This window comes from Choloepus didactylus, chromosome 18 (genome assembly GCF_015220235.1).
Source record: "Choloepus didactylus isolate mChoDid1 chromosome 18, mChoDid1.pri, whole genome shotgun sequence".
Classification (NCBI taxonomy): Eukaryota; Metazoa; Chordata; class Mammalia; order Pilosa; family Megalonychidae; genus Choloepus; species Choloepus didactylus.
In genome coordinates, this window is record NC_051324.1 from 76084675 (window position 1) to 76106605 (window position 21931).

General features: G+C 58.7%; 1 protein-coding gene across 2 annotated transcripts; it reads left to right on the forward strand.

Moving 5' to 3' along the window:
• The first annotated feature begins 216 nt into the window (after nt 1-216).
• On the forward strand, nt 217-21602 carry NARF (nuclear prelamin A recognition factor). 2 transcript variants are annotated; one of them, XM_037810699.1, is made up of 12 exons: nt 217-298; nt 1173-1253; nt 1669-1740; nt 4143-4286; nt 9944-10076; nt 11008-11142; nt 14971-15089; nt 15848-15977; nt 17178-17241; nt 18626-18763; nt 19014-19171; nt 20816-21602. In XM_037810699.1, the coding sequence occupies exons 3-12, from the start codon at nt 1723-1725 to the stop codon at nt 21055-21057; spliced, it is 1281 nt and encodes a 426-aa protein (XP_037666627.1). In that variant the 5' UTR covers nt 217-298; nt 1173-1253; nt 1669-1722; the 3' UTR covers nt 21058-21602. The 2 variants fall into 2 exon arrangements, with proteins under 2 accessions (XP_037666627.1, XP_037666628.1); XM_037810700.1 differs by having other exon boundaries at nt 19014-19126.
• Nucleotides 21603-21931: the final 329 nt, after the last annotated feature.

Below are 21931 nucleotides of genomic sequence, written 5' to 3' on the forward strand. Positions count from 1 at the left end.
CCGGCGACGCGGAACCCGCGCGTGCACCTGCGCCCTGCGCCTCCGCGGCGCCCGCCCCCGCGCGCTACGGTTGGCTCTGCGGGCGGCCCCGCCCCGCCCCTCGCGTTCATTGGTCCTGACCGGGCGGTGTGGGGCGGGGCCGCGCCGGGGCGACCCCCACAAAGGGCTGCGGGCGGGCGGGCGGCGGGGACCCGAGTCTGCGCGCCCCTCTCCGGCCCCGCGACCACGCGCCCCGCGACGCGCGCCCCGGGCCCGCCCGCCGCGCTCCAGATGAGGTGCGAGCAGTGCACGCAGCAAGGTGAGGCCGCGGCCGGGGGTCCGTCCGGGTCTGAGGGGTCGGCCGGGGGCGGGCGGCCCGGGCTGCCGCTGCCGGCCGGGGGAGGAAGGGGAGCGGCGGCGCCCTGGGGTCGCCCGCCGGGTTCCCGCGCGGAGGCCGCCTGAGCCACGCCGGGTCGGTGCCTCGGGGTCGCCGGCCGCGGGGTGTGGAGCGCGCCGCGCCCGCGACAGCCCGGGGAGTCTGTGGCTGACACCCGGTCCCGAGGGAGCCGGGTCGGCCTTCGCTGTGCGCCCGAGATACCCGAGCTACCGAACCGTTCCCGAGCTGAACCTTGGCCACGAAGATGGAAACCGTGCTGCACGGGCTTCACGCTTTTGAAAACTTGACTGCTCGCCGAGGGGCGGGAGGGGAGCGCTGGGCGGCCCCCCGGCGCGCCGCGGTAGCCATGGTAGCCGATGCGGGGTTGACGGCGGCCACGCTGGTTTCTCAGCGGCCACAGCATCGGTGACCAACAAGGCGCGCAGACGGATGTTGTTTGTTTTTGCAGAAAATTGAATCGTAACACGCTGTAGGTTGTTCTTTTCTTCACTCAGCACTATATGGGAGACAGCTTTTCGGAGCATTGCAAGTAGATCTAGTTCCTTCTTTGTACTAGGTGTGTCCAGGTATTCAGGCGCCAATTCCCCTATTGACGGAAGGCCACGTTACTTCCAGATTTTAGCTGCTGCAGACGTTGCCAATGTATAAATATATGTCTGTGTCATTAAGTAAGGTGCTTTTATTTCTGTAAAAAACTTCTAAACATGAGCTTGATTGGTCAAAGGTTATCTAGATGGTTTTAATGGATATAGTGAGATGAAAAACTGTTCTTTAATGTTTTCCCTGCTTTTTTAAGGAATGTAGCAAAAAAACAAAAACCGATGATGAAGAAAGCACGTCAGTGGATGCCCTGAGCTCAGCCGGTGAGAACGGAGAGGCAAGTATATTTTACGGTTTTATACCAGCCTGGAGTAAACTGCGCCGAAGGCGGCTCGCGCCGTCTCACATGTCCTTGCTCCTAGAAAGATGGAAGTGAAAACTGCAGAGGCTGAAGAAGTAGCTTTGCCTGGGCAAGGCTTGTGCAGGACGTCAGTCAGCGAAGCAGTGCTCTCAGGATGAGGCTGTTAGGGAAAGTGTCTCCCCAAAACACCCCAAGCCAAAAGAAACTGCATAGGGAACAAAGAAACACGTCATCTATAGTCATTTATTAGAAGTAGCGATATAATATTTAAACTTTGAATTTACTTATTTTTTAATGGGAAGTACCATCTTGTAAAATAGGGGTTTGGAACGGTAATTTCTAGAATAATTCAAATTTCACGGTTCTCTAAATAAGTTTATTTTCCTAACAGTTTCTTCTCTGATTCGGTTGGTGCACTTCATTCAGTCCCCCTGAGCTGGTAGTGATGGTTTGTGTTTACTGGGTACGTACTCTCCTGGGCACCAAACAAAGTACCCCCCACACATGGTCTCATTTCTTGCTCAGCACGAGCAGTTCACGTGGGGAAAGATGCCATGGGGAGAGGTGGAGTTCATGTCTTCCCTTAGAGAATTGGCAACAGGAGAGAAGCAAGTAACAGATCTGGTAAGGCCAAGCGGTCCCCATATGAAGTTTACTCTGCAGCCTGTGAACACCAGCACTGCACCCCGCTGTGGGAACCTGGGGCTTGGAGGGTAGTGGGGACGTGACCACCTCCAGTGAGGAAGAAGAGAGGGGGAGCGCCTGGCCCCCCTTGCTGTGTCGTCCAGACGGATACCTGAGCCAGAGGCCTGGCTTCCTTATCGGCTGCTTGAGGAGTTGGGTTACTTCCTCCCTAGGGCTGTGGTGGGGTTGAGATAACGTCAGCCGGTGCCTTGTCAGCTCAGCAAGTGGGGACACTGTTAGGGCGAGAGCAGCCAAGGAGTGGGCCTTGCAGGGATAGGGCGTGGGGGGTGTGGGCACACACGGCACGAGGCCGGGGTGACTGAGTGGCCTGGGGGAAGGGCATCCGCCCCCATTGGCCAGGTTGATGGCTGAGAGGTGTTCCAGGGCTGGCTGGGGAGGCAGCAGCTCCAAGAGCCCGGGCAGAGGGCAGCGAGTCCAGGTGGACCGGCTGGGTCCACGGACAGTGCACCCCCTGCAGGAAGGTGGCGTGGGCCTGGGAACGGGGGCACCAAGGAGATGGAGATGGGGGGTAGGCGCCTGCCCTGGGGTGGTGAGGATGGTGGGCCGGGTCTGAGGGGAGAGGGCTGTGTGTCTGCAGGGTGCACATGCTCAGGAAACGGGAGGAGAAAGAGGATGGAATGTAGGGGCTGGGAAGGGAACCAGACCCGAACCACGGACACTTCCAGAAGGAAGGCTGGGTACGCACAGTGAGCCGGACAGCAGGGTCAGGAGAGGGGTGCTGCTGGCTCGGTGTGGGTCGTCTAGGCTCAGGCCCTCTGTGGGTGGTCCTGGCCCTGGGAGAAGACAGTTACTCAGTCCAGCTCAGCAAACGTTTATTAAGCACCATCTGTGTGCCACGCCACATGCTCTAGACTCTTGCACCAGCAGCGTTGGCAGGAAGCTTTTTGGAAGTGCGCATCCTTGGGCCTCACACAGACCTGCGGCACACCCAGAGCCCACGGTGGCCGGGCTGGGAGCTGCGTGGGGAGGAGCGGGGCAGCGGGTAGGATAGGATGCCCTGGAAGGACAGGCCTGCCCCAAGGCCACACACAGGGGCTCTGAGAAAATTGTGCTTGTGAGAGACGTGCACGGACTGCCACTGGGGGCTGCCTTCGCTTGTGGGGTGACCTCTGTGGGCCTCAGGACAGCCATGCGTCCACCTGCAGCCGTTTGCGTGGTGTCTTCTGGGTGCAGGGCTGTTGGAGGTGCTGGGGAAGAGGGGAAGGAGACAAAGTCCTGCCCTCGTGGCACCTGTGCCCCACCAAGGAGAGCCAGAAAATGGATAAACATCAGTGTGGTCGCTGCGGGACAACAACGTGGGGGGGCAGGGGGTGAGTGAGGGAGCCATGTGACGGGAAACCGCCAGGAAGCGAGGCCAGGCCTGGGGCGCTCCGGGGTGCTTCCCGCAGGGGCCACAGCGGCTGGAGGTGAGGCCCACAGGGAACGACGTGGGTGAGGGCCTCCGTGAGATGGGGCGCTGCCGGTGGTTCCAGGCTGGGCAGAGGCTTGGTTTGTGTCCCAGGAGACGGCTGCGCTGGCTGCTGGGTGGAGAGAGGCTGCAGGTGCGGGAGCGGGAGCGGGTGCCAGTCAGGAGCGCTGCCTGTGGGGTGTGAGGGAACCAGGGGTCTCGGCCTCCAGCTGAATGGAGTCGCTCTTTACTGAGACGGGGCAGGGGCACGGGGAAGGGCACAGTTCAGTCTCGGAGAGTTTGAGGATTTTATTGCGTGTCCAGGGGAGAGACCAGGGCTGCGGGTGTCCTTGGTGGGGGGGCGGGGACTAGATAAGCTCACCAGGGTGTGCAGGGATGGAGGAGGGACCAGAGGTCAGGGCAGGCCATCCAGGGCTACTGGGAGTGGCCGCGAGGGAACTGAGTCACGAGCAGAGAGAGGAAGGAACCCAGGGAGGAGGAGGAAGAGGGCTGGTTGGGTCAGTCGACCCTTGACTGACCGGCACTTACTGTCCCCGGCATCAGGACTGGGCCGGGTCCTGTGCCCTCAGCCCGACCGTGAGCTGCCTGCAGGCAGAGGCTGTCCCCAAAGCATGGGCACCAGACCCGGCCCCTGGTAGTCTCGGGGGTTCCCGTTCTGTTCATTGTGCTTATACTGGTGATCTTCCTAAGGAAGCAAGTTGTAAAAGCTTTGGTTGAAGAATTGGGCCAAAAAAATTGTCCTTGTTTTGTAGAAAGGAGAATTCCATAAGTTGGCTGATGCCAGAATCTTCCTGAGTGACTGCCTGGCCCGTGGGAGCTGCCTGACCCCGGAGGAGGGCGTCCGGGTGGCCCAGCAGAGCGCAAAGGACTTCTTCCGTGTTCTGAACCTTAACAAGGTAGGCACCAGGGCACTGCTGCCCACAGCCAGGCCCCTGCTGGGCCCGGGGCATCCCAGCCCTGGTGTGTGTGGGACGTCACCGCCCCAAGCCCTTCCGATGAGGAGCGGGATCCCTGGTGCAGATTCATGCTCCTTGCCAGTGGCGGGAGTGACCCTGTGAGGCCCAGCTGGCGCCAGCTTGGCCCTCTGGCTTTCAGGGAGCCCCTCTGTCAGGGCTGCTTCAAGTCCCAGCTTTCCTGCACCTCCAGTGACTGTCCCCTGCAGTCTTCTGAACCACAGACCCAATCCTTCGTTTTTAAAAACGCAAACAAAAAGCCTGTAAGAGCATCCTGAGTATCTTTTGAGTGCTCTATACTTTTACTAAATTATTATTTTTTCCAAAGTATTACATGCACACAGTGCAAAAAGTCAAATGGTTCTGCAGACTTGACAGAGAATTTAATCCCATTTCACCCATTTGATTTGTCTCATTTACTCCTTTTCATTTTACTTCTTGGGGACAGCCCTCCTGGGGTTCCTGGGGTTCCTTGCCCAACTAGAAGAGTCACTGCCAGAGGCTATTTTCCTTTGCTCAAATCCCAGAAATTCTTTTGGCATCTCCTACACTGATCCCCCAGTTTCCTGGGTCCTTTGCCGTTCTCTTTCTTGGCTGATACCTTTGTTTTGGAAGCGCATCCTCCATGTCTTCCTGAGAAAGAGGGAGTACGGGAGATAAATTTTTTGAGGCTTTATCTCTCTGGTAATGTCTTTAATTTGATGGTTGTCCGTCATTTTCCTTCAGGAAAGACCGTGTCTTCTGGTCTTATGTGATCCTGTTTCCTGTTTTTATATGTGGTCTGTTCTTTTTGGTCCAAAAGGTCCTGGGATCACCTCTTGGTCTGTGGTGATTTGAAACGTCATAACGGTGCCTCTGCGTCTTTTTACTCACTGGGCCCTTCTGGGGTGGAAACTCATGTCCTTTCCTCTGGGAAATTTTCATGTATTTCTTTGATGGTTTCTTCCTCATTGTTTTCTATTTTCCTTTTCTAGAACTCCTTTTAAAGGGTATTATACCTTCTAGACTAGTTCTTTTGCTGATTTTACTTTTATTTTATCAAAGTCGCACATGCACGTGGTAAACAGTGCAGAATGCGTATGGGAAGGCAGCTCCCCCCCGGCAGCCTGGTCCTCTCCCCTCAGCCACGTGGAGCCCGGCTGGTGCACCTGTGGGTGACCGCCTTCACCCAAACCTGGCGTTCTCTTCCCTCTGTTCTTTCTTTTCTTCTTCTGTTGAGATTTTATTTCTGCTTGAATGTTTCAAGAGTTCCTCTTTCTCCTCTAAATGTTCCTTTTTTATAGCATCCTATTCTTGTTTAGCAGATGCAGTGTGTCTTTCTGAGGTTAGTGAATATAGTGTCTTTGAAGTTTTCTTCTGTTCCCTGTACTGTTTCCAAGTTCCATTTTTCTGTCTGCTTGTTTTGCTTACATATTAGAGGATCTCCCAATAGCTTGTGATTCTTAGCTGTCCATGATTGAGAGGGAAGCATTAAAAAGGACTTGGAAACTGTGTGCGTGCGCAGCGGCCCCCCTACTTGAGCATCTCTGCTGGAGTCCCCGGAGGACACTCTTTTGTGGGTGACCCTCTAGCCGTCCCCTGGAGCTGGGCCTGGGCCGAGAGGGTGTCGGGGTGGAGGTCATGAGCAGGCTCCGCTTGCACCCTGCACCCTTGCTTTCCTGGGGTTCTGGGCAGGTGGTGAGCGTCCCAGGTGCCCACTGCCTCCTTTCCACTTACTGCTCTAACCCCAGCCCCCCACACTGCTGACCGCCCTCCTGCCTCTCAATTCTGTCCTCACACTGTGGACCTGTCTCTCACTTCATTTACTTCACGTCAGCCTGCTCCTGCTGTGGCCACTGAGTCCCTGGAGGGCAGGAGCTCACCTGAGCGGCCCCATGCCAGGTGGGTGGGAGCCCATCTGTCCTCAGCGGCCATGCAGCTGCGAGGATGACACACTAAGCCATGCTGTCGTGTCACATCGTGTGTACTAAAGCGAAGCAGGGCCCTTGGGAGATACGGCCTTGATGGGAGTGTCCAGCATAGTGGATGGCCCAGTGGCCTTCCCAGTGCCCACCCTCCCGCTGGGACACACGTCTGGGCCTTTCGGGGGGCCATGCGCCTCCTCCTCTCAGCGTGTGCCACGGTGCCCCAGGTCTGCGGGTTTCTGCCTGTGCTGGTCAGGGTGGACTGGCCAGGAGGTGCCCTCATAGCCCTGGGCGGTGTGCCTGGACACTGTCGGCCTTGCTCACTGTGCAGTGTCCCACCGGTCACCCCATCCCTCCCGTGGCACTGCGCGGCTTTAGACGTTTTAGCGCATTGAGTAAATGGGGCTCGATTATGACACAGCTTGGTCTCCGCTAGTTCTTGGGACCAGACTGGGAGAGGCCATTAATTTTAAGTGTCAGCAGTTTTTGCCAAAATGCCTTTAAATGCAACTGGTCTCTCTATAATCCCGCAAGCCATATTCGAGAATGCCCGTTTGCAGCAGCCTGGCCTCTAGGTACTGCCAAGTTCGCCATTTTTTTCCAGTCTGATTTGTAGAAAATTCTCTCTCGTAGTTGGTATATTTGCTTTTTCCTGATTATTGGTGAGTGATTGGATTAGTGCTCTTCTGTGTTTGTTGGCTGTTTGCATTTCATCTTCTGCAGCCTGTTGATATTCTATATTAGTGGGAAATTGCATTCATCAGCCAGTAACAATACGCTCACTCCAGGCGTCTGGCATGTTAGAGGGCTTTTCTCCCGTGTAGAGAAGTCCGAAGGTGAGCTCTCCCGGGGGTGATGTGGTGGCTTTGTGACGCCTTCAGGGACCTGGGCGCTGGCCGTGCTCTGCTGGGCCGTCCTGGGCATGAGGCTCCCCGCCCGGAGCCGCCCTCGCCGCACAGGTGCCCGGGAGTCTCTCCCCGCTGCTGCTTGTCTCCTCATGCAGAGATCTCCGTCTTTGTGAGTTCAATCTTTTCCTTCCTGGCTTCTACTTTGCATTTTGTTTAAGAAAGCCTTACTTACTCTAAGATATAAATATGTTATATCTCAATAATTTTAAAGTTTTGTTCTTGAACAATCTACAATTTATATTTTAGTGTGGTGCAAGGTTAGAATCTAATTTTTTCCATGTGGAAAAAGCCAACTGTCCCAACATCTTCTGTTCTTTCTCCATTAGTCTAAAATGCCACCTCTGTTATATAGCAAATTCCCAAAAATGTGACTTTATTTCTCAGCTCTCTTTTCTTCTGTTAATCAATTTTTCTCTTCCTATGCCAATGCTGCCTGTTGATATTTTATATTAGTTTTATAATATGCCCTAATATCTGGTAGGGCCCATTCATCTCTTTGGTATTTTTCAACATTTTCTTGGTTCTTAACAATAGTCTGTGTGAATTACGGAATTCTGACTGGGACTGCATCGACTCGTAGAGCAATTGGGGAGAATTTATGTTTTACCCTGTTGAGTCTTCCCATCATGAACATGGTGTGTCTCTCCAGTTATTCAGGCCTTCTGCCATGACCTTCAGCAACATTTTATAATTTTCCCTAGAAATATGTGTGCTGGGTTATCCCTTAGTACTTAATGTGATTGGGATTTGTTATTATTGTTATATATTAGACTTTATTCTGTATCTATTTTGTAAACTTTCTCAGTATTTGAATAGTTTATCAGATTATCTTAGGTTTTCTAGGTTTGTTCGCTGCAAATAATAATTTTTTTCTTTTCTAGACTTTACACCTCTTATTTCTTGTTATATTGGTTAGAACCTCTAAGTCAATCTTGAATCACACCAGTGCTAAGAGGTACTAATGTCTTGTTTCTGACTTTAGTGGAAATGCTTTTAAAGTTTTGTTATTAATTAGGATGTTTGCTAGAAATGCAGTCAGAATTTCAGCTCCAGAAATGGGCCTGAGCGAGAGGAAAGGGTCGTTTCACGGAGTGGAAGCCTGGCAGTGCAGCAGACTCCCGACTGGTGGCTCAGCAGTGGTGTCCGTCGCTCTGCTTGCCGCCCTCAGCTTTGTTCTCAGGGCCACAGCAGCTGCCTGGGCATCCGTGGTTGTCAGCTGTGTGGGAGAAATACTTGCTTTTCTTTCCAGAAGCCCCAAAGAAGCATCTCCCCACTTCCTGCAGGCCCAAATCAGTTTAGTCTTGTGTCTTCTCAACCTTTTACTGGCGAGGGAGTGAGCCCACTGTGGCTGTTTGTGGAACCTTCCTCAGTGGGATGGAGGTGACCAGCCTCTGCAGTGGCCTTCAGATGCCCCCTCCAGCACAGGGCCCCTCTCTCACCCCCAGAACAGACACCTGCAGGGCCTCGTCCAGGCATCCCGTGGCCCCAGTCCCCAGTCCCCAGAGAGAGAGGCCTGCCGCCCTCCCTCAGGCTGCATGTGGCTGGTGTGGCTCAGCATCCGTGGACGACCGGGTCCTGTGGTGGAGGGCGGGCAGGACAGCCTCCGTCAGAGCCTCTCGGTGGAAGCGGTGAGCCCGGACATGGAACGTAATGGAAAGTACTCGAGGACAGGGCACAGCAGGAGGGGATGGAGGGGGCAGGAGGGCCTCGGCAGCGATACCTGAGTGAGATGTGAAGGAAGAGGAAGTGAGCCCCGAAACCCCCAGGTGGGGTGACTTTGGGCAAAGCCCGCTGTCTGGTTCCTAGGTGTGAAGGTGGCAAGTCGGCTGACTCGACTCATGCCAGGGATGGTGGGCCGTCACCTCTGCGCTCCCACCCATTAGCATTTGCCGCTTTTCCCCTCGTGCCTGGCTCCAGCTTACATTGGGGTACTGTCAGCCTCCGGGTCGGCTCCCCAGGCCTCGCCCTGCCAGCTGGGATGTGGGTTTTCACCGCAGGTGTCCTGTGGTGTTGCTTCCTTCCCAGAAGCCTGGGAAGCCTCGGCTGCATCGCATTGTCCCGCGTGAGCTCAGGCCTGTGCGTCCCTGGCTGCAGGGTGGGCTCCCCCGACCCAGCCATGCCCGTCACCGGGTGGCCCGGGGCAGGGAAGTCGCTGCAGAAGGGCTCCTCCTCTCGAGGTCTGCTGAGGGCTCCGGACCTGCCGGCCCGTGCCGAGGGAACCCTCCACCGCCGGTGCCATGGGTCTCACCCGTGCTTCCCTTGCTGCGGAGCCGTCTTAGCTCTGTGCGGGACTGGCCGTTCGCTATCCTGGGGCGGACTTGTCTAGTGCTGGTCTCGGTGTGGCTGGCCTTGCGCCTCGCGCCTTGTGCTTTGTTTGGTTACACGAGCTGACTTAGAACGGTCTGCCTGGGTGGCGATCTCCCGCTCCCTCCAGCTTGCCCACTGGGTGGGAGGCCTTGCAGGGGGCAGCCTGCTGGGCCCTGTTCCAATTATCGTATACACAGTTACTTCTGAATAGCTACTGGGTCAGTTCAATGTTGGTAATTTATATTTTTCCTTTAAAAGTATCCATTTTCTCCTGATATTCATAGTTATTGATACAATATTGTTTTCAAAGCCTAAAAGTTTCTTGGATCTGTAGTTAGGTCTCATTTTTCACTTTGCTATTTCATTTCTCCATTTTCCTCACTTGGGCCTGCCAGCGTTTGTTTCGTTAGTCTCTTCCTAGAGCATTACATTTCTCCTGCGCCACTGCCGCGTGTGACTTTGCGACCTCTGTCTCCTCTAGAAATGTGACACCTCCAAGCACAGAGTGCTGGCCGTGTCTGTGTGTCCTCAGTCGCTGCCGTACTTCGCTGCTAGATTCAGCCTTGGCGTGACTGACGCATCCAGAAGACTCTGTGGCTTCCTCAAAAGTCTTGGTGAGTTGGCTTTCATTGTCTCATGAATTTATAGCTTAGTTTATAATTGCCTTTTTTATCTCCAAAGATCTCGGTCCAAGAGAAAGGGGAGATAAGAGAGCCTCATGGATGGTGAAAGGGCCTTGGCTCAGGGCCACGAAGCTGGGATTCTGTTACCCTCACCCGGCGCAGACGTATTTCATCGTGCTGGGGGCCTGGGACGGCGTGAGGGCAGCAGGGCGGCCCTTCCCTGCTGGCAGCCTGTGCACCTCCTCCGTCCCCCCCAGCACCTGTTTGATGGAGCAGCACCTGGGGTGATGGCACCCGCTTCAGGATGCTCTGGGAAGCGGAGCCCTGAGGGAGGGGCCGTGTCCCTTCTTGTGAAGAAGAGGCTGGAGCGCAAACGTGGGCGCTGGGAGGGATGCCTCCGGTAGCAGTAGAAACGCGCCTGCAGTTTCTGCTCCTGGGAACCCCCTCCGCCGTTGGCTCACCTGCTGTTTGGCCGCCGAGCATCCCCGCGGCCTGGCCGGTCAGTGCGCCGGGTCAGAAACGGGCGACTCACGCTCCTGGTGGGATAAGAGTTTCTGTTTCACGGTGACTTTTTTTAACACTTAAATATACTGGGGATAAGTGAAAACAATAAAACGAGACTTAATAAGTGTCTCGGGGGCAGACTTTGAGTCTGCAGAACCAGCCCCGAGCCCCTTTCCCCATCGCCCAGTCTGGGCAGTGGAGGACCAGGAAGCTGCTTTGTGTCGTGTGCAGCTTGTGGAAAGCAAACGTGAGGCGCACAGTCCACGGCTGAGTAATCACCAGCAGAGAGGAGAGCCGAGATGAGTTAAATGGCTCAGCAGAGAGGCCCGCAGCGTCTGTTCTTAACGTAGACTCGTGCTTGGGAGTGGTCCCCTCTCGTGGCCCGTGACGCTGTCCGTTGCTCCCCTCTTTGCTGCAGGGGTGCACTACGTGTTCGACATGACCATAGCTGCGGACTTCAGCATCCTGGAGAGCCAGAGGGAGTTCGTGCGTCGCTACCGCCAGCACCGTGAGGAGGGGCGGGCCTTGCCCATGCTGACCTCCGCCTGTCCTGGTGAGCTGGGGGCTGGGGGCCAGGGCCGCGGCCCCCTCAGTGGGGCTCCATGCACGGTTTCCTGTCAACCAGCCTTTTAACTGTGGGGATTGTGAGGTGAGGCAATGGCTGCGTTTAGTCTCTTATTTTCGTTACCCGTGTTTCTGAGCTTTCTGAGACATATTATTTATATATTATTTTCTTTTGAAAGTTATGGCATATCTCAGGCATCCAGATAATTACAGATGACAACGTGAAAAACTCATGGATCCTTTGCCCAGCTGAGTTACAGTTACAGACCACAAAATCTTGACATTCATATTTACATCCCCTCTGGCAACACTTTTTAAACCAAAGTTTTTAATTAGTTTTAGTATAAAGAGTTTGGTGAATATAGAAAAGATTTATCAGAGGTTTTTTATCCTGGAACAATGGGAAATTTGGTTTGTGAAAACCCGTAAAGGCGTTGTGTGAAGGAAGCGGAGGGAGCTGCTGTGTGGTAGATGGCACCCGCTCGGAAACGGCTTCTGAAGGCGTCAGGCCGCGGGGAGCAGCAGTCATCGCCAGCTGTGTGATTCTTGGTTTTGTTCACGTTTGTGTTCTGAGTTCATCCCTCCACTACCATAGCTTCAACTTTTTCTGTATGTTGTATGTCAGCCTCCAATCATAAGACTTATAATTGAAAAGCAGACTGTCGGCATCTTGGTTCATAGAACTCGGAAGTCCCTTCTGCGTTTATGAAACCGTGCGGTGCGAGGCAGCCGTCCGTCCCGGGGGCTCTCGGTGCCCCGCTGCGGAACTATACCGCCACAACCCCACGGCAGCAGAGGTCCAGGCGGGAGCCACTCGACTCTGTGTCCAGTTCGAGCCCCTGCGTCCTTCCAGGAGTTCTGTAGGTGCTATAGCGTCAGCACCCGCGAGGGCTGGGCCACCTGGGCTCTCCAAGTGTCGTGCAGAGGTGTTGCTGGCAAGGTAACGCCCACCCATGGGATCTGGCGCCGGGAACTGCCCTCTTCTCCTGTGCAGGGCCTCAGTTTACCCTCCAGCCCAAAAAGCAAGCAGTATGAGAGGACCTCGAACGACACCCATGTCCTGGAGCAGGAGGAAGCAGGACCCCAGGCCAGCTGGGTCTTTGGCCCTGCTCGGGGCGGTCTAGAGCAAGATCTGCAAACCTGTGGTGGAACCACAGAGCCGAGGCGGAGAGCCCCCTCCCCTGGCAGCACACGTGCTGGCCTGCAGACCCCCGACCCTCCTTGGTGCCGGCAGGACCTGTTTCTGCCCATCTTAGCTTGACGTTTGCTGTATTTCATGTCTCATTTAGCTGCTCAGGGCTGTTTCCCTGTGGGTTTGGAGCTTCTAGAAAGTTCTTCCCAGATAATGATGCATTTTCCTCCTGGAACTCTTTTTACACAAGCACGTCAAAGCTGTAACTGTTCAGTCAGGTTTGTGCCACCTACAAGGAGATGGGCAAGACCTGGTTCAAAACTAACCCTTTCCTATAGAGCAGCATTTCCTGGGACAGTTTAAGTAAATCAGCACAAAACCCTGATTGGATGACTTCACGTCCCCCTGGCACCAGGGGCCTTGGGTACCATGTGCGGGCTCCCTGAGACGGGCTTCCTGACCCGGGGCTCCCACAGCCGCTGAGACAAGAGCCTCCATGCCCAGGGCTGCGGGGCGAGGGCGGGAAGAGGCAAGCGGGACCCCAGTGCCGCGAGCTGCTTCCTCGGGACAAAGGGCACCTCGTTCCCCAGTCGCTGCCTGGCACACTGCTTGGCTTCCTTGAGAATCCAGCCAAGAGAGTGGATTTCGTCACTCCAGGAGGCAAGAATTACGGGAAGCCGTCTCTTCAGACAAGCACCTCCAGCTGACTGTCCACCTGTGCGGTCAGGCTAGCGAGACGCAGCCTCCTGCCCACCACTCGATGTCCCTCTTGTGCCGTCGGAGGCGTTGCTCTGAGAAGGGGGTACGGAGACAGCTCCACGGTCGGAGGCAGGACAGCCTGGGCCTCCTGGCCCCTCACACCCGGGCCTGCCCGGCCCCCGCATGCAGCTGGCCGGGCCGCAACCCCTCCCCCAGCAGGGCTCCGCGGTAACTCCAAAGGTGGCCCCCACGGCAAGGCCGGTCCGTCTGTCCTGGTGTGCTTGGGGGGTGAGGGTGCCCCAAGCCCGGGGGAGCAGCTCCCCTCGCTCACACGGCCTGGGTGTGGACACCGGTGGTACCAGGAGGCAGCCCTGGGTCTGTCAGATGCTTTTTTATTTTCTTAAGTTTTTTAGGTTGCGTTTTCTTCTGTTTCTTTCTCTCTTTTTTTTTTGAGCCTTCTTGATGTCGTAGAAATTCCCCAGTGGGGGCTGAACCATCCAGACCGCGGGAATCTGAGCGCCTTCCGGGCTCCCCTCTGCCTCCTGCGCGTAGGTTTCCCAGGGCCGCCGCTGTGTGTGGGCAGCTCCCATGGCAGGGAGAGGGCCTGCCCATGGGACCCAGGTTGGCCTGGCTCTTCTCTTCTGTTTTGTTTATTTTTTAAAAAGTTTTTACAACAAACACCTCCCCTTTTCACCTCCCTCCATCCCTCCAGTTACCTCTAAGTAGTGAATTTGCTGTTTTTTGTCATCTCTCGTAAGGGACATTGTACACTTTTGTCCCTGTGTGTCTGGCGTGTTTCACTCCACACAGTTTCTGCAGCTCTCCCGTACCGCAGCCTGTCTCACCCTTCGTTCTTTCTCTGGCTGAATGGCAGTCCTCTGGGTGGGCACTGGGCAGCCTGCACTCTCGGGCCCTCATGGGTAATGCTGCCTTGAACACTGGTGTCTGGGTGTCTGTTACTCGGGTCTGTGCCCAGGATTGGGATTGCCGGCGGCCATGCCACGTTCCATTCCACCAGCAATGCGCTGAGTTCCAGTTGCTCTCCGTCCTCACTTTCCCTCTCTGTTGTGCCCATCCTAGTAGGTGTGAGATGGTATCTCGTGTTTTGATTTGCATTTCCCTAATGGCTTTTTAAAATTTTTAATACGAAGTACCATGAGCACAAGGCAAGTGGTTTGAGCTGAGCGAGAGGATGTGGGTGAGGGATGTCCTCCCCAGCAGGGCCCTGTTGGTGGCCTCTGGGGTCACTGCAGTTTTTCCTGGCACCTGTGGGCACCTGGACAGGTGACACCTGTGGTTTGAGATGCAGATCATAGAAACAGGGTTGCCGTGTCTCAGGGCCGAGGCCACGTTCCTTCTCCCCTCTGGGGGACCTTCCCTCGCAGCCTCTCAGAGGCTGAAGGCAGGTGCAGGGAGGCGGCTGTGGCAGGGGAAGGGGGCGGCGGCGGTAGCAGTGTTTGCCAGGCTTCCTGCCCCCCGTGACCTGCTCAGTGCACATGTCGGGTCGGTGGGGCTGTGAAAATGCTCCGAGTCCACTCGCCTAGGATGCCCCGCGTGGGAGCCTGAGTGTGAGTGTGAGAACATGCACACGTGAGAGTGAGGTGCATGGGAGCGCGTGCACGTGTGGCAGCTCCTCTGGGTGCTGGGGCCTCCCTGACGCCTCCTGGGGTGAGCAGCAGCGCCCCCAGCGTGAGATGTTGGGGCTCACACATGAGTGCAGGTGCCGTTTGCTGTCCCTAGTTGGGTGACAGAGCTGGTGCGGCCTCACCCAGGACGCCCCCTGCCCAGGGGCCCCCTCGCTCCTCGGCACCCTCCTACCCCCCAGCTGAAGCACCTGGAGTCCCACTGCCCTCAGCCCGCACGGTTGAGGAGATTTGGGGTGACAGATTCTCGGGGTTCTAGCATGACCCAGTGGCGTCGGGAACCTGGGAGCAGAGAGGGTGCCCCCTTCTGCCTTCTCATGTGACAGCCTTCCTGTCTCCCAAGGTTGGGTCCAGTATGCTGAGAGGGTTCTGGGTGACCCCATCACCCCACACCTATGCACCGCCAAGTCGCCCCAGCAGATCATGGGCTCCTTGGTGAAGGATTACTTTGCCAGGCAGCAGGTAAACCTGATGCTGCCCCCAGGCGGGCATGTGGGGCAGTGGAGGGGGTCGGGAGGGCACTGGGCAGAGGGGGGGCTCCCCCGTGTGCCAGGCAGTGTCCTGTCCCCAGCCCAGTTGCCTGTGTCCAGCCTCCACCTCTGCCCAGAGCAAGGGTGCCTGGCTGCAGGCTGTTCCAGGCCATGGCCGCTTCCCAGCCCGTCCCCACCTGATGCCCCTCACAGCCCTCAGGGCGTTGCTGGAGGCTGAGCCCTCCCCGCCGTTGTGGGCAGAGCCCCAGCTGTGGCTCCCACCTCCCGCCTCAGCCCTGGCTGCCCTGGCCGCCATCCTGGGTGGGCCCCTCTATGCTGACAGCTTGTTGTTGGGGCCCCTGCCCCTCTGGGCAGCCCGTGAGGGTCATGCGACAACCAGGGGGAGACAGCGGAGGGGTCTCAGAAGAGCAGCTGCAGGATGGCAGCTGGGGAAGGAGCACTTCGGAGAGGTGCTGGGGGAGCCTGCGACCCTGCAGCTGGGCACCACCACCACGCGCCTCAGTGGGGACGCTGGCGCTGGCCCTTCGGGACCGCCTTGTGCCGTGAGGGTTGGGGGGAGGAGGCCCAGGGAGCCACCTCAGGTGCTGGGCCCTCCCGGGTTCCTTGGGGGCCACTGGGGGCCAGCCCAGCTGTGGGCAAGCTGCCTCGGGGGCCCGGCACAGCAGAGCGGGGGTTTCGGACTCGGACCTGAGGTGGGCGCCTCCGCATTGCTGTCCTCCCTCCCCACAGAACCTGCCTCCAGGCAAAATCGTGCACGTCGTCGTGGCCCCCTGCCATGACAGGAAGCTGGAGGCGCTGCGAGAGGACCCTTACCCGGCCCTGCAGGGCTCGCCGGCGGTCGACTGCGTGCTGACGTCAGGTGAGGCGGCCAGGGGCTCCCTCCCGTCGGCCCGGCCCCCACCCCACCCCGTCGCCCCCAGTCACGGGCCGTGAACTGGCCACAGCCTCCGGACGCCGTTCCCTCTCCCTCCTGACAGCTGGGTCCCCCACGACCTCCGGCCGGGCGGGGCAGCTTCTTTAGTGAGAGGATCGCCAGGCCTCTCGTCCTGTGGCCTCAGATTGCAGCCTCTCAGGGTCGCCGTCACATGTAGGGACAGTCGCCTGCGACTATGAAAGTTTCCTCTACAAGCCAGATCTGAACTTGTGAACCCAAGTCAGGGTTCTCCTTCAAAGCAGTAGGGAAAAGTGTCTGCCCCGGCAGTTAACACGGTGTGTGAGGGTGTCCGGCCTTAGGCCACGGGTGCTGTGTGCATTTGGGATGGAACGGATCCCTCGGGGTGGCAGGGATCTAACTATGGCATCACGTTCATTAGAACCTGGGGGCCTTGAGCCGGCTCTGGGAACGGGTCCTTGGGGTCCCGAGAGGTGGAGGTTCCAGCTGAGGCCTCGTGCTCCGACCTGGACTCCCGGGCGGACCCCACAGGAGAGGCGGGGGACGAGGGCAGAGGGGTCAGGGCAGAGCCGCCTGAGACCCTGGGCTCCCGCCGGGGTGCACAGTGGCAGGTGGGCTTTCTCCAGCAGCACGTGCTGCTTCTCCCCAGCGCGGAGCTGGGGTGGATTTCCCTGGGTTTTCACAGACCTGTGCCGTGATCTCACCCACACTTGATTTGCAGCAGTTGTTTGGAGACTCCCTTTTGCCATCAAGGGTTTTCCCTGAGATCCCATGTAAAGGGCTCACGGAACGTGGTCCTCACCTTCTGTGGGCCTCGCTGCTGAACACCCATGTCTCCGCCACAGCCTCCGTCAGCGCTGCTGGGTCCTGTGGTCACCTCGTCCACTCGAGGTTGTGAGACGGGAGTCCCCCCAGAGGGAAGCAGGAACGCGGGGCTCCAGGGCAGGGGGAGGCCAGACTCCTCCCCGCCTTGCCTTGGCGTTGCTCTGCTCTCAAGGTGGCTCCTGCAGCCGGGGGAGGCCTCATGGGGATGCTGCCCCTGCCCCTGCGTGGGCTTCACTGTGGTGGGGATGGTCTCGCTGGGGGCGGAGCTCGCGCACAGGCGCTGTGCTTTGCAGCCGGGGCCCTGCCGACCTGCTGCAGCATGTGCACCTCGTGTGTCTGCAGGTGAGATTGCGCAGATGATGGACCAGAGCGACCTCCCAGTGACGGAAGCCTCTGTGGACACCCTGTAAGTGGCCTTTGCAGCAGGTCATCCGTGGGTAGGGCCGTCCCAGCCCGGGGTCCCTCTGCACCCAAGGGCCCCTCACTGCATTGCCTGGCGCAGTTGTGTCCCTGGCCGTCTTGTGGGCAGAACACCGGTGCTGAGTGAGTGGCTGCATCTTTCAGCCCCACCCAACCATCCCAGGAAGGAGGGGAGCTCATGTGGCTGCGGCCCATGCTGGGGTCAGGCCTGTGAGGGTGACGCTCTCCCTCTCTGGGCTTGAGGTCAGGGAACACCCCTGCCGGGCTCCCGTGACAGTGGAGCCTCAGCGTCTGATGGCGACTGCCATCCCTGAGCCCCACCTAGAGACCAGGCGCTGGGCTGGGGGTGGCCTCCTCCCAGCAGTTTGGGGACGTGGGGCTGTGCTGTGCCCTTTTCTGGAAGATGGAGTGGAGGTCTGTTGAGGTTAAGTGGCCTGCCCTGGCTGGAGCCCCTACCTGAGCCCCCACCACCTGGGCACCGTAGACACCACTTTGTCTGGCCCGGCCAGGAGGCGGCTCCCCAAGGTGCTCTCAGCTCTCCACGCCTCATCCACCTGAGGTGTGCATTCTCAGGGGATGTGCTCCCATCACAGGTTGAGTCCTCCCAGGATGCAGGTGCAGCAAGAGCAGGGGAGTGGGCAGCCCCGCTGCCTGCTGGCCGCCACTGCCTCTCCTTCCCGGGCCCTCGCATTTGTCGCCGGCAGAGCCAGTCTGAGCCCTGGCACAGTCCCAACTCCCCACCGGCTCCAGGCCTTTGAGGTTGCAAACAGGAAGCTAGAGAGTGGGCACCAGCTTCCTCGAGTGCAGGGTCTGCCCCGCTCCCCCCCAGGGACTCCCTCCCCCCGCCTGCGGGCATGATCATGGGCCCCTCGGGTGAGGACGGCCGGGGAAGCTGCGGGCAGATGGGGCACTCTGGCCACTGAGAGCTGGGGGTGCGGGCAGGGCCTGGAGCACTGTCCCTGCCTGCCCAGCAGTCACCGCTGCCGGCAGCCTGGCGTGGGCGCAGGCTCCAGCGTTGCCGTCAGTCGGCCTCTCCAGCGCTGCGTCTCACGCCCTGGTCCTGGGTTCCGAGTGTGGCTGAGACATGGTGGCCCCTCCTCAGAGTCCAACGCAGGACCTGGGGCCAGAGTGAGGGGAGGGTCTCGGCAGCTCCAGCTGCAGCTTCAGGCCAGAGTGCGAGACACAGTTCACAGGGATCATTAAACTGAAATAGAAATGAGCTTTTGCCCGGAAGTGTGACTGTTTCTGGAGGATCCTGGGTCGTGGTCCCCTTTGGAAGTCCGAGTTAACGTACTGCCGTGTTCTCAGACACGTGCGAGCTGCCCGTGTCGGGGCCTTACCAGGAACTTGTCTTCCCCCTGCCTCACGAGGTTTGGAGACCTGAAGGAGGACGAGGTCAGGCGCCACGACGGGGCCGGCTCGGATGGGTACCTGGTTCATGTCTTCAGACACGCAGCCAAGGAGCTGTTCGGCGAGGATGTCGAGGGGGTCACCTGCCGGGCCCTGAGGTGGGGGGCGTGGGCGGCCTCGCTCTTCAGGGTGGTTGCCTGCTGCTGGCCGTGTGTGTGCGTGTGTGCACGCTGTCTGCGTTTTTCTGTGTTTGGTGGCGTGCACAGTCAGGCCCAGGGCCTGTCTCTGTGTAGGTGCACGCATTCTGCTTCTGCTGACGTTCCAGACTCGGACTGCTCAGCTGGATCCTGGGGAGGCTGGGGTGGGGGGTGGGGACTCGGTGGACCCCAATGCCTGGTTCCTTTGTAGGAACAAGGACTTCCAGGAGGCGACCCTGGAAAAGAACGGGGAGGTCCTGCTACGCTTCGCTGCTGCACACGGCTTCCGGAACATCCAGAACATGATCCTGAAGCTGAAGAAGGGCAAGTTCCCGTACCACTTTGTGGAGGTCCTCGCCTGTCCCGGAGGTATGGCAGGGTGGGCAGCCTGTCCTGTGGCTGCGGGTGCCTCATCCGTGGGCCAATGGCTACGACCAGCTGAGGAGCCACAGGCCCCGCTTGCCCTTGTGCTGGCACAGTAGGAGAGCAGCGGGGACACAGCGTGCCCCCAGATCATGGGTTGGGGGGTACACAGCTGCTTCCACTAGGCCCCGGGCCAGAGCTGGCTGACGCCTGGCAGCTGGCTACAAAAAAGACACCGTCAGCATTAGAATCTGCTCACGGGGATCCTCTGGGACCCCAGGCACCTGCCTCCTGCCCTCTGTCGGCTACTGTCCTTAGTGGAACTGGAGACACACAGACATCTCACTCCACACCAGGACAGGTGCCTGGGGGGAGGGGGGGCATCTGGCCCAGGCTCCAGGCCCGGCAGGGGGCAGGGGGCTGGGTCCCAAAACCGTGCCCAGCAAGGGCAAGACGACCCATGTGGCTGGAGGGGTCTGCAGGTGGCAGGAGGTGGCTCTCTCCTGCCTTTAGAGGCCCCAGCTGCGGGGGGAGGAGCAGGAGGAGGCCAGAGGCAGGACATGGGGGGCTGGGCGGGAAGCGCTGGGGGGGCCCACTGGTGGAAGAGGTAGGGGGTCAGGAAAGGGGGACCCAGGACCCCTGAGGTCAGTTCAGCCCCAGAGCATGGAGAGGGCTGCATGTGGGTTCCTGCGATCTGCCTGCGCGTCTGAGCTAGTCGAGCTCCTGTGGGGTTAGGGTTAGGACTCAGCAGGGAGAAGAGGTTCGAGGTCACAGGCCGGAGGTTCCTGGTGGGTGCGAGGCTGGAGGCTGCAGCCCTGGTGAGCAGACAGCGGGCCGCAGGGCGGGGGTCCGACGGGCGCGACATCCGTGCTGCGGGTGGGGGTGAGGGGCAGCTGGGTGGTGGGGTGCTTCCTGGGGTGAGGCTGGGGGCTGGGAAGGGCAGCGGTTCTCTCGTGTGGGAGTCAGGTGTGTGGGCCTGGGGGTCTGAGGGAGAGGAGGGGTGACGGGGCAGGAGGGTGCGGGGGCCGGCGGCCGGTGCAGGACGCCTCTGGGATTTGAGGTCAGAGGTCAGCAGTGTTCCCCCGTGGGAGCCACCGTGGAGTAAGGGGCAGGTTGGGTTTAACCAGGATGGAAGCTGGCTGCACAGTCTTTTCAGTGAAGTTTTGTCTTGTTCTCATGATGGCACGTGACACGTACGTGAGGAGGGCACGTTGCTAGTATGCTGGAGGTGCACCCCTTGCTCAGGCCACGCAGCTTTGTGTGGGGACCCTGGGCGACCCCAGTGGGGATCCGCACAGGAGGCCTTGTGCAGATGGGAGTTAGTTGCTTAGGGATCATTTCCAGCTCTCCTGTTTTTGAGAAATTTTAAGAAAAGCTAGAAACGCAGATGTGTACATGAAGCCCCCAAGTTCTGAGGCTGCCCACTTACCCAGGTCTGAGGCGGGGCCTTTCCGTGGCTAACGGGAGTGGGTTAAATCAGAAGCACGCAGGACAGGCCTGGGGGGTGGGAGGCCTGGGGCCGGGGTCTCCCCTCGCGGCAGACCCCTTTGCATGCCTATTCTGCTGCACAGCCATCTCCTGCTAAGGCTGAGGCTTCCCTGGAACGACGCTGCAGAGAGATGACTCAGCCCAGGCCTGTGTGTCTTGCAGGATGCTTAAATGGCAAAGGCCAAGCCCAGGCCGAGGACAGACAGGCGGACAGAGCCCTGCTGCAGCAGATGGAAGGCATCTACGCAGGGATCCCCGTGCGGCCCCTGGAGACCAGCGAGCAGGTGCGGAGGCTGTACCAGGAGTGGCTGGAGGGTGCCGACTCGCCCCGAGCCCAGCAGGCCCTGCACACCGTGCACCCGAGCTCCGAGCCGCCCACCAGCAGCCTGGACATCAAGTGGTAGAAGGAGAGCGGGGTCCGGCCGCTGGCCCTGGGCCAGGAGATGGGGCAGGGCGCCCCGAGGGGGCAGCGAGAGACTCGGAGCAAACAGCCGGACTGGTGGCTGCTCGCCTCCGCCGCCTCCGCTGCCCCCGCCACCCTGGGGTGCTGTCCCTCGCCTGGTGATGCTGTCCTGACATGTGTGGGATGGAAATGTTGCAATGTGAGAGAAGGATTTCCCGGAATTTAAGTCTTCTTTTATCCCAAGGCTGTGATAAAATCCCAAAGAACAAGAATGGAGACAAACTATTATCTTTTAGGTTTAAAAAAAGAGTGACCTGGGAAAAGCCAAGGCCTCCAGAGGTTTCATTTCTCGTGCCCCAGGGAAAATTGAGGTAGAAATGGTGACTGGAGAGGGCGAGGGCTGGGCCTGGGCCCCCAGACAGGGTGGCTGCAGACCCCCGAGCCGGCCCCGGCCCCCAGCCTCCCAGCAGGGCTCCCACCGCTGCCACGGGCCTGGTAATGACTGTGCCTAGAACTTGAATAAACTACCAGGAGCTTCTGGGACAAGTCGGGCTTTCCAGGTGGTGTTTTTTTAACTCCCGAGCTCAGGCGCCGGGGGCCCCACTCCCACAGGGCCGCAGGGTGCAGGGTGGGTGGCAGCTGTCCTCCTGGGACCAGGCTCTGACCGTCGGGACCCTGAGGCGCTGGTGACCTGTGCCCTCCGCCCTGAGCGCCCGACTCACATTCAGCTCTAAACTGCACTCACCGCAGAGAAGGGGGAGCTGGCCAGGTCAGAGTTATTAGAAGGGAAGGAGGTAAGCCCAGGACCGAGAACCGAGGCCAGCTGGGCCTCTGTGGGATCCCCGCTGCCCCCAGCGAGGGGGAGCAAGGGGCTG